Here is a 14,297-nt window from a genome sequence, read left to right as displayed (position 1 = left end):
CCAAAGGTCCTGAGTTCAATTCCCAGCAACCACATGGTGGCTCACAACCATCTGTAATGAGGTCTGGTATCCTCTTCGGCCTGCAGGCATACACACAAACAGAATATTTTATACTTAATAAGTAAATCAATATTTTAAAAAAAAAAAGATTTATTCATTTATTAAGTTTATAGTATTCTGTCTGCATGTATGCCCACAGGCCAGAAGAGGGCACCAGATCTTACTACAGATGGTTGTGAGCCATGTGGTTGCTGGGAATTGAACTGACAACCTCTGGAAGAGCAGTCAATGCTCTTAACGGCTGAGCCATCTCTCCAGCCCCCTCCTTTTCTTTATAATAATGTTGCTGCCCATATACATAGAGCGTGAGGTCATTCACTGGCTCATGGTCAACCTACCATGGACCATACTCTTAAAACCGAATGTTCCCTGGGAGCCACCAGTGTCAGTAGCTCCTCAGTGAGGGATGAGAAGGCTCCTCTGGCCTTCCCTTATGGTGCTGCTATCTTGTGTGTTGTGTTGTGTTTTGTCTGTGAGACAGAATCTCACGTGTAGCCTCCACTGGCCTGGTACTCAACATGTAGACCAGGCTGGGTTCCTGAGTGCTGGAATTAAAAGTGGTCCCCTCTACACCTGGTGCAGCTATTTTGAATCACTGTTGCTAGTTTAGACTGCGCAGTGGCGACCTTGAGCAGTAACTTACTTATTCAACCTTTACTTTTTTCTTTTTCTTAATTTATTTTTGTCACTTGGAAGGCAGAAGCAGATGGATCTCTGAGTTTGAGGTCAGTCTGGTCTACATGGCAAGTTCTATACAGTGAGACCCTCTCTCAGAATAAGAAAGCCTTGTTTTTATTCACACCTAGGTGTCTGTGGGAACGAACACCACAGGTCCTGAGTGCTGCTGGAGACCAGAGCAAGGCCTGAGAGTCTCTGCAGCTGGGGTCACAGGCGGGTTTTCTTAGGATGTGGTGTTGGGCCAAAGGCTCTTGACTGCTGAGTCATCTCTAACTTTTAATTTTTTTATTTTAAAACTAGGCCTTTAATTCTAGTACTTTGAGGGGTAGAGGAAGGCAGAGCTCTGTGAGTTCAAATCAGCATGATCTACATAGCAAGCTCCAGAGCTTCATAGAGAGAGGCCTTTCTCAAAAATAAACGAAATGAACAAAACAACAACAAAATTGTTTTGAATGTGTTTTTTAAAACTTTGCATTGGGCAATGGTGGTGCTCACCTTAAATCCTAGCACTTAGGAGGCAGAGGCAGATCTCTGTGAGTTCCAGGACAGCCATGGCTGTTACACCGGGAAGAAAAAAAAAAATCTGTGGGTTTTTTTTTGTTGTTGTTTATTTGTTTTGTTTGTTTGTTTTTTGTTTTTCAGAATGGCAAAATTTGCCAGGCGGTGGTGGCACATGCCTTTAATTTCAGCACTCAGGAGGCAGGCGGATCTCTGTGACTTCGAGGCCAGCCGGGTCTCCACAGTGAGATCCAGCTAGCGTTGTTACACAGAGAAACCCTGACTCAAAAAACATACCCAAACAAAACAAAACAAAAAGATTGGCAAAATTTATGTTAAACAAAAGCAAAAGATCTGAAGAATGAGTGTTGGTCCTGACCGGGGAACACAGCTGGAGTGAGTGAAGTCGTTTCCTGTGTAGTGATGCAAATAAAAATAGTGTAGACCTTAGACTAGAGAAGCCCTGTCTTGAAAAGCAAACAAACAAATTTTTTTAAAAAAAAAAAAAGCAAAATAAAAAACAAAAACCTTTGGGTACTAAGTTTTCAAGGGCAAGTGTCTTCTTCCCTTGCCGACCAGTTTACGTCAGGTTCCTCCAGGTTTCTGTCATTTCCTTCAGCGAGGTCTAACCTGACCATCTGGTGGCAAGTTCAAATGCCTTTATATTGCCTTTATTTATTTTCCTGAAGCAGTTGGCATGTTTTTTTTTTTTTTATCATTTTATCTCTTATCTCCTCCTGGCTTAGCTTGGATAGGGGCTTATAGCGAAGTCAAGTGAACTAAAACCTGGGTGTGATGCCTGCCAGCCTTGGAATGTTAGACCCCTCTGTGAGTACTGGGTTAGTCTGGTCAGTCTGGGAGTGTTAGACCCGACTGTGAGTACTGGGTTAGCCCGGTCAGTCTGGGAGTGTTAGCCCGGTCAGTCTGGGAGTGTTAGCCCGGTCAGTCTGGGAGTGTTAGCCTGGTCAGTCTGGGAGTGTTAGACCCGACTGTGAGTGCTGGGTTAGCCTGGTGTTTATGGTGAATTCAACTCACCAGGGTTACATGGCGAGAACCTGGCTTAAAAAATAAAGGCTGGATGTAGAAAAAGCTGGGTGTAGCAGCTGTAATCACCACTTGAGAGGTAGCCGTGAGAAATAAAAGCGTTCAAAGTCGTTCTTGGACTCTGAGGCTTTGTCTCAGAAGAACAGGCCTAGGGAGAGGGTACTTGGCTCTCAAACAGGAGGACTTGAGCTTAATCCCTAGAATTAAATAAAAATGCCAAGCAGGAGGCAGAAGCAATGTGGTTATAGCTCCCGCACGAGAAGATACAGACAAGTGAGTCCTCATGCTTAACAGCAATTAATAGAGCTTAACTTGTGATTTCCAGGCCTCCAAGGAGGTAGATAGACTGCCTGAGGTTGTCTTCTGACCTCTGCACATGCACACAGAGGCACGTGTGCATAGGGAAAGAAAACTGAAAGAAACAATAAATGTTAATTAATGATTTTTTTATTTATTGAGACACGGTTTCTCTGTTATAGCTCTGCTATCCTGGAATTGACACTGTAGAACAGGTAGGCCTTGAACCTGCCTCTATCTGATCTAACTGCCTCTGGCTCCTGAAGGTTGGACTAAGGGTGTGCCCTACCACACCCAGTGTGAATTGGTGAATTTTTAAAATTTTTATTTTTATTTTATGTGTGTTTGCTTGCACGTATGCATGTATATGCATCATCTTTGTGTCTGGTGCCCAGGAAGGCCAGAAGAGGGCATCAGATCCCTTAAAATAAACAACCATGTACCCACAGGGAAACTAAACCCTAGTGTTCTACAAGGGCAGAAAGTGTTCTCCAGGTCTCGGGAGTTAATGACTTTTGTAAGGATTGTACCTCTTGGGCTTCTTCGGTCAGTCAGGGCTCAACAGCAAGTTTCCCTGAATGATTGCCTAGGCAACCAAGGAGTTACCAAGGGCTGGGCTGGGTGGTGGTACTGTCTTTAATCCCAACATTTGGAAGGCAGGGGCAGGCAGATCTCTGTGAGTTGTGAGTTCGACTCCAGCCTGGTCTACACAGTGAGTTCCAGGACAGTCAGGGCTGTTACACAAGAGAAACCCTGTCTCGAAAAACCAAAAACAAACAAACAAAAAACGTGCAAGGCTGCATGTGGAATATTCTGTCTGTGCTGGTCATGGACTTAGCCCTCTATCTCCCACCATACAGTGCAGTCCCTGGAAGAAGAATTCCTGCTGCACCGCAAACACAAGCCGGGAAGCTCACGAGGACATTTCCTACCTGTACCGATTCAACTGGGACCACTGTGGAAAGATGCCATCGAAATGCAAACGACACTTTATCCAAGACACCTGCCTCTATGAGTGTTCTCCTAACTTGGGACCGTGGACCCAGCAGGTATGAGTGTCCCCCAAAGCCAACAGGGCAGCTGCGCTCTCTAAATATCTCTACAGGGTCTGCCTCCCACACCAGGTCTACTCAGGCTGCAGTTCTGAGGCTCCTGAGCTCAAAACCTTCCTCATCGTCTCGCAGGTGGACCAGAGCTGGCGCAAAGAACGAATCCTTGATGTCCCCCTGTGCAGAGACGACTGTCAGCAATGGTGGGAGGACTGCCGCACCTCTCTTACCTGCAAGAGCAACTGGCACAAGGGATGGAACTGGACCTCGGGTAAGGAGTAGTGGACGGGAGGGTGGGGGCTGCACCTCGGGTAAGGAGTATGTGGGCGGGAGGGTGGGGGCTGCACCTCGGGTAAGAAGTATGTGGGCGGGAGGGTGGGGGCTGCACCTCGGGTAAGGAGTAGTGGACGGGAGGGTGGGGGCTGCACCTCGGGTAAGGAGTATGTGGGCGGGAGGGTGGGGGCTGCACCTCGGGTAAGAAGTATGTGGGCGGGAGGGTGGGGGCTGCACCTCGGGTAAGGAGTATGTGGGCGGGAGGGTGGGGGCTGCACCTCGGGTAAGAAGTATGTGGGCGGGAGGGTGGGGGCTGCACCTCGGGTAAGGAGTAGTGGACGGGAGGGTGGGGGCTGCACCTCGGGTAAGGAGTACTTGGGCAGGAGAGGTGGGGGCTGGACCATAGTTAAGGAGTATGTAGCTGGGAGGGGTGGGAGGGTGGAGGCCAGACCATGAGTAAGGAGTAAGTGGGCGGGAGGTGGGGGCTGCACCTCGGGTAAGGAGTTCGTGGGCGGGAGGGATGGGGCTGGGCAACTCCTGTGTGAAGATCTGGGGTTCTGACGCTGGCACAACCAGAGATAATTCTAGGCACGGTGGCTAAAAGTCTTCCATGATTTCTCTAGGGTATAACCAGTGCCCTGTGGGGGCGTCTTGCCAACCCTTCACCTTCTATTTCCCTACACCTGCTACTCTGTGTGAGGAAATCTGGAGCCACTCCTACAAACTCAGCAACTACAGCCGAGGGAGCGGCCGCTGCATCCAGATGTGGTTCGACCCAGCCCAAGGCAACCCTAACGAGGAGGTGGCGAGGTTCTATGCTGAGGCTATGGGTGGAGCTGAGCTTCACAGGGCCTGGCCACTAGTGTGCAGCCTGTCCTTAATGCTGCTCTGGGTGTTGAGCTGAGTCCATTCCTCTTCTGATGCCTGGGGAGCTCCCTGCCTGGCTTAGCCTCTCACCTCCTAGCCTTCTTTGTGGTGGGACCTCAGACAGCCTGCTTAAATAAACCAAATATTCAAAATCTGTCTTAAATTATTTGGGTATGGCCGGGCGTTGGTGGCGCAAGCCTTTAATCCCAGCACTCGGGAAGCAGAGGCAGGCGGATCTCTGTGAGTTCGAGACCAGCCTGATCTACAGAGCTAGTTCCAGGACAGGCTCCAAAGCTGCAGAGAAACCCTGTCTCGAAAAACCAAAAAATAAAAAAATAAAAAAAAATTATTTGGGTATGAATTGAAAAATAGTTATTTTGCCTCCTCCTTCCCACTGATTGAAGTTGTTTAAACTTGGTTAGTTCCGTGTTCTGACATTTTCTGTGGGCTACTCAGACTTCATTTTCCTAAGCCGTGCCATGTTCCTAGTTCTTGACTTCATTTTTCATATGAACCCTAATTTATAGCCAAGCCCAGGATTTTGCCTTATTTATTTATTTATTTATTTATTTATTGTTTTTTGAGACAGGGTTTCTCTGTATAGCTGTCTGTCCTGGAACTTGCTTCGTAGACCAGACTGACCCACAACTCACAGAGATCCACCTGCCTCCCAAGTGCTGGGAGTAAAGGTGTGTGCCAATACATTGGCTAAGGATTTTGCCGTTTTAAATCGAACCCCAAGCCGGGCGGTGGTGGCGCACGCCTTTAATCCCAGCACTCGGGAGGCAGAGGCAGGCGGATCTCTGTGAGTTCGAGACCAGCCTGGTCTACAGAGCTAGTTCCAGGACAGGCTCCAAAACCGCAGAGAAACCCTGTCTCGAAAAACCAAAAAAATAAAATAAAATAAAATAAAAATTTAATCGAACCCCAGCAGGACTGACCACTCAGTGATGTCCTCATCTCTGTAATCAAAGAGCAGGAAATGAGAGGGTCCCGCAGGTTCTACACTTGATCTTAGCCGAAGGTCCAGAGGTGATCCCAGCTTGTCATATGAATCTGTGGGGAGAAGGAAAGAAGAGAGCCGTACCCTCCTTACTGTCTTAGATTTTATTTTGAGACAGGGTCTCACGTAGCCCAAGTTAGCCTTGAATTCATCTTGAGCTACAGATTCTCCTATCTCTATAAGTATTGGGATTACAAGTACCACACCTGAGCACCTGAGCTAGGCAATGCCAGCACACCCCTTTAATCCCAGCACTTGGGGTTGGAGAGATGGCTCAGTGGTTAAGAGTACTGACTGCTCTTCCAGAGGACCTGGGTTCAATTCCCAGCACCCACATGGTAGCTCACAACTGTCTGAAGATCCAGTTGCAGATCTGACACCTTCACACCAATGCACATAAAAAAAAAAGTTAAATAAACCATAAAAATATTTAAATAAGTAAATAAATAAATCCCAGCACTTGGGAGGCAGAGGCAGGTGAAATTGCTTGATGTACAGGGTGAGTTCCAGGACAGCCAGGGCTGTTACAGAGAAAACCTGTCTCCAAGAACAAAACAGATATATACCACACTGAACTTCGAAATTTTAAAGTTTGTTTCTCATTTATTATTAGTGTGTACTATGTGTGTATATGGTGTGTGTGTGTGTCCCCATCCTTGTTAGGGTGCTCATGTGGGAAGAATTACAAGAACCTCTGGATGCTGAGAAATGAACACAGGTCCTCTGGAAGAGCAACCGCAGCTCTAAACTGCTGAGTCACCTTCCAGCCTTGTCTGTGGAGGTTTGAAGGAGGATGGCCCTCTTAGGTTCACATAGATGAATCCTCAGCACCCAGGAGTGGAACTCTTTGATAGGACTGGGAGGTGTGGCCTTGCTGGAGGAAGTATGTTCTCCTGGGGATGGGCTTTGAGGTTTCAAAAGCCCATGTTAGGCCCAGTTCTCTTTTTCTTGGTCTGTGGATCAGGATGTGGCTCTCAGCTCCAGCTCCAGCACCATGTCTGCCTGCCCTCATGTTCCCTGCCATGATGATAATGGACTGACCCTCTGAAACTGTAAGCAAGCCCCCAATTAAATGTTTTCCCTTATAAGAGTTGCCTTAGTCAGGGTGTCTCCCCATTAGCGTCTCCATGAATCTGGAGTTCACCAGCAGTGAACTCCCAGGCTCCACCTGTCCCCACTCCCCAGGAGAGACTACAGGCACCAACTCAGCAGTCTAGCAGGAATGTGTGTGCGCACGCCGGCCCTTAGAGACCAGAAGAGCGCACTAGCTCTCCTGGGCCGGAGTTAGAGCAGCAAGTGCTCTTTATGACTAATGCAGATTCTCCATCTCTTATGCTAACATTCCTAATATTCTAATAATCCAGAAGTTTAATACAACATTTATTTCTTGATTAAGCTATTGTGTTGACTGTGGATTTTTAGGGAGCTCGTACTAATTAACTGGGAACCCAGGGTGACAGATAAAGGTGTCTTACGGTGGGGGAGTTGGTCCTATCTTATCACACAGTGCACAAGATGAGACAAGAGAGCTTGAATTCTGGAGAAGCCCTTCATACCTCCACCACCTACCAGTTCTTTTATTGCCAAATGAGGTCATGACCAAGCCCAAAATCCAGGAATTCTAGAAAATATCATAATCCTACTAAGTCAGAAGGAACAGAAAACCACCTGGTCTGACAAACAACCCACGGCCACTACAAAGACCTTACCTCACTTCTGGAATGGTCTCCCTGACAAAATCCCCGAGGAGACAATTTAATGGAAGACTGTGTTTCACTCTGTTTCAGGGAGTCCCACTGTTTCTGGGTTTCTGTTGAGGCAGAGAATAGGGTGGTGGGAACACGTGCTAGAGGAAGCTGATCACTAATCTTGGTGGCCACAAACAGCAAGTGACTTCAGGGCACACTGGTGGCCCACTCCCAGCTAAGTCCCCTCCTCCTTTCCACTGCCTCCCAAGAAAGACATTGGGTTGTTTGTTTTGTAGCTTGTTTATTTCGAGATAGAGTCTCACTCTGTAGTTTCAGCTGCCCTAAAATTCACATGTAACCCAGGTTGGCCTTGAACTCATGACAATCTTCCGTCCAACTTGCCATATGATGAATCTATCAATGGATGAATTCATTTTTAGGTCAGAGCCGTCGTGGTCTAATCCTTTCTCAGTATAACTTCTAACAGAGGTCCAAGCTTTCGACATGATATTTTTTTTTTTTTTTTTTGGTTTTTCGAGACAGGGTTTCTCTGTAGCTTTGGTGCCGGTCCCGGATAGCTCTTATAGACCAGGCTGGCCTCGAACTCACAGAGATCCGCCTGCCTCTGCCTCCCGAGTGCTGGGATTAAAGGCGTGTGCCACCACTGCCCGGCTTCGACATGATATTTTTTAAACCAATTTTTATCTACTTGAGAAAAGATCTTACTAAATAGCCCTAGCTGACCTCCTTTGTTGGCCAGGCTAGTCTCGAATTTACCGAGATCTGCCTGCCTGACTCCTAGGTGCTGGGATTAGAAGTGTGCACCACCACCACCCGGCTGTTAGTCTGGTTTTTTATGTGTGTCTATATGAATGCATGAATTTATATGAGCGCAGGGGGCCAGAAGAAAGGTCAGGTGCCTGGAACTGGAGTAAGAGCCCCATTGTGGCCTGGCATGTTGGGTGTGGTACTAGGAACCAAACCCCGGTCCTCCAGCTGTGTTCAGCCAATGAACTGTCTGTTGAGTTCCAACTTCTCAGTGTGATCCCACTGCAAAGGGTAGCTCTGGGACCTGCACAAATGACTCTATCAACACGAAAAGCTCTTATAAGAAGACTAATATGGGGAGGCAGAGGGAGCCTAATCTCTGAGTTCGAAGCCAGCTGGTCCATGCAGTAAGTTCCAGGGCTGTTATAGTAAGATCTTGTCCCCAAAAATGAGAAAGAGCCCCCTGGGGGAGGTTTGGGGTAGGGGAGGGTGGCAGTTGAGACCACCGGGGTGAGGTGGAAACAGTCCAGGAAGAACTCTGTTCCCAGAGCAGGCTCTAGACAAATCCAGTTGGGACATTTATGGGAGTTGCCTACTGACCAAAAAAAGAGAATGTTTATTCCAGCTGACACAAGTATAGCCTGCTAAATTGAGGGTTACAGACCAGAGCCGGGGGCAGGGTGGAGAAGACTATATTGTATGACTGACCAAAAAAAAAAAAAATATATATGTGTGTGTGTGTGTGTGTGTGTGTGTGTGTGTGTGTGAAGTACATTACCCAAAATAACAGGATCTTAACCACAATCACATCTCCCTCAGTTGTTGGGTCCCTAAAGGACAAGCCTTCGCACCCCCCCCCCACTTGATCTGTTTTGCACTCTTGACCTTAGTTAAAAACAGGAACAATCTGTTGTTTTCAGCAATGTTTCTAAGGATGTTTACCCCTAAGCCATTGAGTTACGGTGAGGAGCTTCCTGCTATTGCTGATTTGGCCTCCCCTCACCTGCTGTGAGAAAGTGGAATAAACGGCTTGTCTGCAGAACCTGAAGTTGTGTTGCATGTTAATCCCGACGTCGTCCCTGGCTCAGAAGAACGACAGTTGCCGTGCTGGTGCTGGTGTGGCAAAGTGGAGGTTCCCACCGAGATCTGAGAAAGAAGGGGTAGCGGACAGGGTCGTCCTAGGCCGGTAAGGACGGATTGCGGTAAAATGGGATCCACAAGCAGTAAGAGAGACCTGATATGTCAGATAGCTAAACTGTTAGAGAAACAAGGAACCGTGGTCAAAGAGAGAACTATAGAAGATTTTTTTAAGAATATAGCTGCAGCAAGCCCATGGTTTTTGACAGGTGGAGGTTTGAACATCTCCGATTGGAAACAGGTAAAAACAGACTTGCAGAAACGGCTGCAAAAGGAGGGTGCCGATAACGTCCCTATATCTACCTTTTTGCTATGGCGCCTGGTTCGCGATGTCCTGCTTACTGATAAAGTGAAAGTGAGACCGGAGGTCATCGCGGCTAAAGAGATACTTGTAGAAATACAGGAGGAAGAGACTCGTGGGTCCATAGGATGAGCAGAGTCACATAGGGACCAAAAGGAAATGTCAGAGGTGCCAGGGGGAACTTTGGAATCTGGTGCGGGACTAAGGCTAGCGCCAAAGTTAGCCTGCTTTCGGGAGTAAAACCAGATAGCAATAACCTCCGAGTCAGAAAATGGGGAAGGCAGCCTCAGCTCTAGTGCAGAGAATAGTTTATCTGATGAGGAAGCACAGCTAATGCAGGAAATTAAGGTACTTTGGAAAAGGCTGAAGCGCTGTAAGGCAAAGGATTCCTTATGTGTGCTGTCAGCCCCACTTGCTTTGAATGAGGATTGGGGAAGGAGGGAGTCCCGTTGGGGACTGACAGATGACAGGGAGGCTGAAGAGGGCTCAGGAAGAAGAGGAGGTGTCTGTTTTCGGCCCCTGCACACAGTTGCTCCTGTTATAGAGGTACCTGATTCTAACAATCCAGGACATGCACTGAGACAACATGTGGCCTTGAGCTTTAAGGAGATGAAGCAATTGAAAGAGGCCGAGGCGGTATACGGCTCTCAGGCCCCGTTTACTCTTGCCATGGTAGAGTCTTTTGCGGCACTGGATCTTACACCTAGTGATTGGCAGCAGCTATGCCGTGCAGTATTACCGGGAGGAGATTACTTATTGTGGAGGGGAGAATATCAAGAAAATTGCTTACAAACGGCTAGGTTAAATGCACAAGCAGGACTGGCACAGCGCAATCTAGACTTGCTTACTAGAGCAGGAGCTTATGCTGACTTGGCCAATCAAATTGTGCTCAATCCTGCCGTATATCTCCAAATAAGGCCGCGGGGGATCAGCTGTCAAAAGTTTTACAAGGGCCTTCAGAACCATTTCAGGACTATGTGGATAGGATATTGCAGTTGGCAGGGAGATTATTTGGTGATATGACCACAGCTATGCCCATAGTTAAGCAGCTGGCATTTGAAAATTCTAATAAATATTGTAAGGAAGCTTTGAGGCCACATAAGGCAAGAAGCTTAAACAAATATATTCGAATCTGCCGAGATATTGACGGGCACTTCATTCAGGGCCAGGTGATTGCAGCTGCCATCAGGCCTGGGCTAGGATCCCGAACTGGGGATAAAACCTGCTTTAACTGTGGTGCCCTTGGACATTTTAAAAAGGAATATCCACAGCTCACTCGGGGAACTACTGCCAGAACAGGAAAGTGCCCACGATGTAAAAAGGGGGCCCATTGGGCAAATGATTGCAGATCTAAGACAGATATAGATGGAAGACTTCTGCCCATCCAAGGCCAACAGCAGGGAAACTGGTGGAGGGCCCCACTCCAGGGCCCCAGAACCTCAGTGTATGGAGCAATGACACTGGGAATCGGGTCCCACCCCGGCAGTGGCTGTATCCAGTTTGTTCCACAGGGCAATCCTTTTGCGTTGCAGACCTTGCCCGCGCCACCCCAGGAAGTGCAGTACTGGACCTCAGTACCTCCGCCCGAGCAGTCTTGACAGCCCAAATGGGGGTTCAAGCTTTACCCAGTAATGTTTTTGGGCTACACCCTAGAGGGACCTTGGGGCTTATCTAAGGAAGAAGCAGTACCATCTTGAGGGGAATTCAAATTCATCCTGGGGTTGTTGATGCAGATTATCAAGGAGAAATAAAAATTATGACATCAGTTTCTCAAGGAGTTACAGTAATTCCTCAGGGGGATCGTATTGCCCAATTGACCTTGGTACCCTTAGTTAACACCTCCAACCCTGCAGCCAGGTCCAGATCAAGTGGGGGTGCTAAGGCCTGTCCTCTAGAGACCCAACACTCAGTAACTTGACCCAGCCCTTTAAATTATTCTTTGGGTGAGCATCTCTCTCCATGTCCTCTGCCCAGAGGCTGCAAATTCTCTGGAAACCCTCAGAGTTTGACTCATCCAAGTATTACTTTAAGGCAGTAATGTCATTTACATGAATCTGTTTCCTGTCAGCAAATTGTGGGAGGAATCTTTAAATAGACAAGAGGGGAGAAGAAAAACCACCTATAGAAGGTATCAGATGGTTGGGGCAGCCTGTTCATTTTCAATACCAGAGTGAAAAGAGGCTAGGCACGGTGGCACACCTCCCTCCCCAGCAGTCCATCCTGAAGGCAGAGGCAGCTGGATCGGAGTTCAAGGCCAGTCTGGTCTACAGAGTGAGTTCCAGGACACCAAGGCTACACAGGGAAACCCTGTCTCCAAAAACAAACAAGCACCCCCCAAAAACCAACAACAACAAACAAAAACCAGAATGAAAGAGAATAAAGTTTACTGGGATTTGACAGCATAAACTTACTGTCCTTCACTCGGAGGCAGAGGCAGGCGGATCTCTGAGTTTGAGGCCAGCCTGGTCTACAAAGTGAGTTTCAGGACAGCCAGGGCTGCACAAAAGAAATCCTGTCTTGAAAAATAAAAATTTAAAATTAAAGTAGACCTACTGTCCTAGTTTGCTTTCTCATCGGGATCACAGTCTCTCAGGAAGAGCAGTCAGGGCATAAACTCAGCGCAATAACTGTTAATCCCAAAGGCGGCAGGAGAAAGACTCAAGTCTTACTTAACGGAAGCAAGTTTTTGTTTGGTTTGGTTTGGTTTTTCTGTATAGCCCTGGCTGTCCTGGAACTCACTCTGTAGCCCAGGCTGGCCTTGAACTCGCAGAGATCTGCCTGCCTCTGCCTCCTGAGTGCTGGGATTAAAGGTGTGGGTCACCACCGTCTGGCTAAAGCAAGCTTTTTTATTCATGTACATGGGCAGTCTCCTCCTAAGGCAGAGTTCGAGAGGCCAGCATTGAATGTGGAAAGACAAGGATTTTATAGCTCAGGGGTGGGAGGGTTCCAAGTAGGGGGTTTGGTGGTACAGTAGGTGGGCTTATAGGAGCAGAACATGGTAACATGTGAGTCCTAACGACTCCCTGAAACAAAGACATTGTTGCAAGTTGGGCATAACAAGGTAGTCATAACCATGGGTAGTCACAACAGAGTAGTGGCAGGGGTAGGGTTGCAAAATGGTTACAAACAACTTTTTGTTTTTGTTTTTCGAGACAGGGTTTCTCTGTGGCTTTGGAGCCTGTCCTGGAACTAGCTCTGTAGACCAGGCTGGTCTCGAACTCACAGAGATCCACCTGCCTCTGCCTCCCGAGTGCTGGGATTAAAGGCCTGCGCCACCACCGCCCGGCTTTACAAACAACTTTTTGAAACAAAGACATGATTATCATTTCCTGAAACAGGCAGAACAGAACCATTCGTAGTTAAGGTTACAAATAGGGGATAGTCTAATCATTGAGAAACATTGGTTTAATCATAAACAGGCATGGATCTAGTTTGTCTTCTATAAAACGACTTTTAAGCTAAAGATGGAGGTAGGCCCGTTCTTTAGAACCATGAGGCAGGAACTGAAATAGAGGATGTGAGGGGGCGGTGCTTACTGGCTTGTTCCTCATAAACCAGACTTATTGGCATAGGCCTGCAATTCTAGAACTCAAGAGGCTGATTTGCCAGTATCAGAAATTCAAGGTCAGGGCTTGGAGTGACGGCTCAGTGGCTCAGTCGTTAGGAGCACCGGTTACTAGTGCAGAGAAGCTGGGTGTGATTCCCAGCTCCCACACGGTGGCCTGTAATGGTCAGTAACTCCAGTCCTAGGGAATTCAACACCCTCTGCTAGTCCTCCAAAGGGATTGCACACCCTTGTTCCCAGGCACACATTTAGGCCAAACACTCAACACATAACATAATAAAATAATTTAAAAAATAAAAGAAGTTCAGGCCTGGAGAGATGGCTCAGTGGTTAAGAGTGGTGGCTGCTCTTCCAGAGGTCCTGAGTTCAATTCCCAGCACCCATATGGCGGCTCCAGGGGATCTGACATCACATCACTGCACATAAAATAAAGTTAATTACATTTAAAAAAAAATAAAAATAAAAGAAGTTCAACATCATTCTCAGCCATACACCAAGTTCATGAGACCTTTGCCAAGTTGTTTTTTATATAACCCAGGACCACCTACCCCAATAGTTAATGACAACTTTTGTTTGTTTTTCTTTTTTCTTTTTGGTTTTTCGAGACAGGGTTCCTTTGTGGCTTTGGAGCCTGTCCTGGAACTAGCTCTTGTAGACCAGGTTGGCCTCGAAATCACAGAGATCTGCCTGCCTCTGCCTCCCAAGTGCTGGGATTAAAGGCCACCACTGCCTGGCTAATATTTGTTTGTTTTTCAAGACAGGGTTTCTCTGTGTAGCTCTGTCTTAGAACTTGCTGTGTAGACTGGCCTGGCCTTGAACTCACAGAGGCCTGCCTGCTCTGTCTCCCAAGTGCTGGGATTAAAGGTGTGCTGTGTTTCAAAACAACTGGCTGTTTTCAGTTGAGTGGTAGCGTGCTTGCTTAACAAACACAAGTTCCTTAGTTCAATCCCTTGCAGCACAAACAAGAAAAAATAAAATAAAAGTGACATCTCTAGAGCTGGGGTCCCTCCCACTGAACTATGTTAGAGCATGATCTGAACTATGTTAGAGCATGATCTGAACTATGTTA

At 47.3% G+C, this 14,297-nt stretch overlaps 1 protein-coding gene across 2 annotated transcripts in view; it reads left to right on the top strand.

Moving 5' to 3' along the window:
- Window positions 1-4,913, top strand: part of Folr1 (folate receptor alpha) — a 13,449-nt gene extending 8,536 nt beyond the window's left edge. For both annotated transcript variants that reach the window (XM_005368796.2, XM_013354345.1), the window contains exons 3-5: window positions 3,438-3,626; window positions 3,762-3,897; window positions 4,523-4,913. In XM_005368796.2, coding sequence (XP_005368853.1) covers window positions 3,438-3,626; window positions 3,762-3,897; window positions 4,523-4,803 — 606 coding nt within the window. In that variant the 3' untranslated portion in view covers window positions 4,804-4,913. The remainder of the gene's footprint in view (window positions 1-3,437; window positions 3,627-3,761; window positions 3,898-4,522) is intronic.
- Window positions 4,914-14,297: the final 9,384 nt, after the last annotated feature.

The sequence above is a fragment of the Microtus ochrogaster genome, unplaced genomic scaffold, assembly GCF_000317375.1.
Source record: "Microtus ochrogaster isolate Prairie Vole_2 unplaced genomic scaffold, MicOch1.0 UNK41, whole genome shotgun sequence".
NCBI classification, from domain to species: Eukaryota; Metazoa; Chordata; class Mammalia; order Rodentia; family Cricetidae; genus Microtus; species Microtus ochrogaster.
Note: the sequence above shows the minus strand (reverse complement) of the source record. Positions and strands in the feature narration are given on the sequence as shown.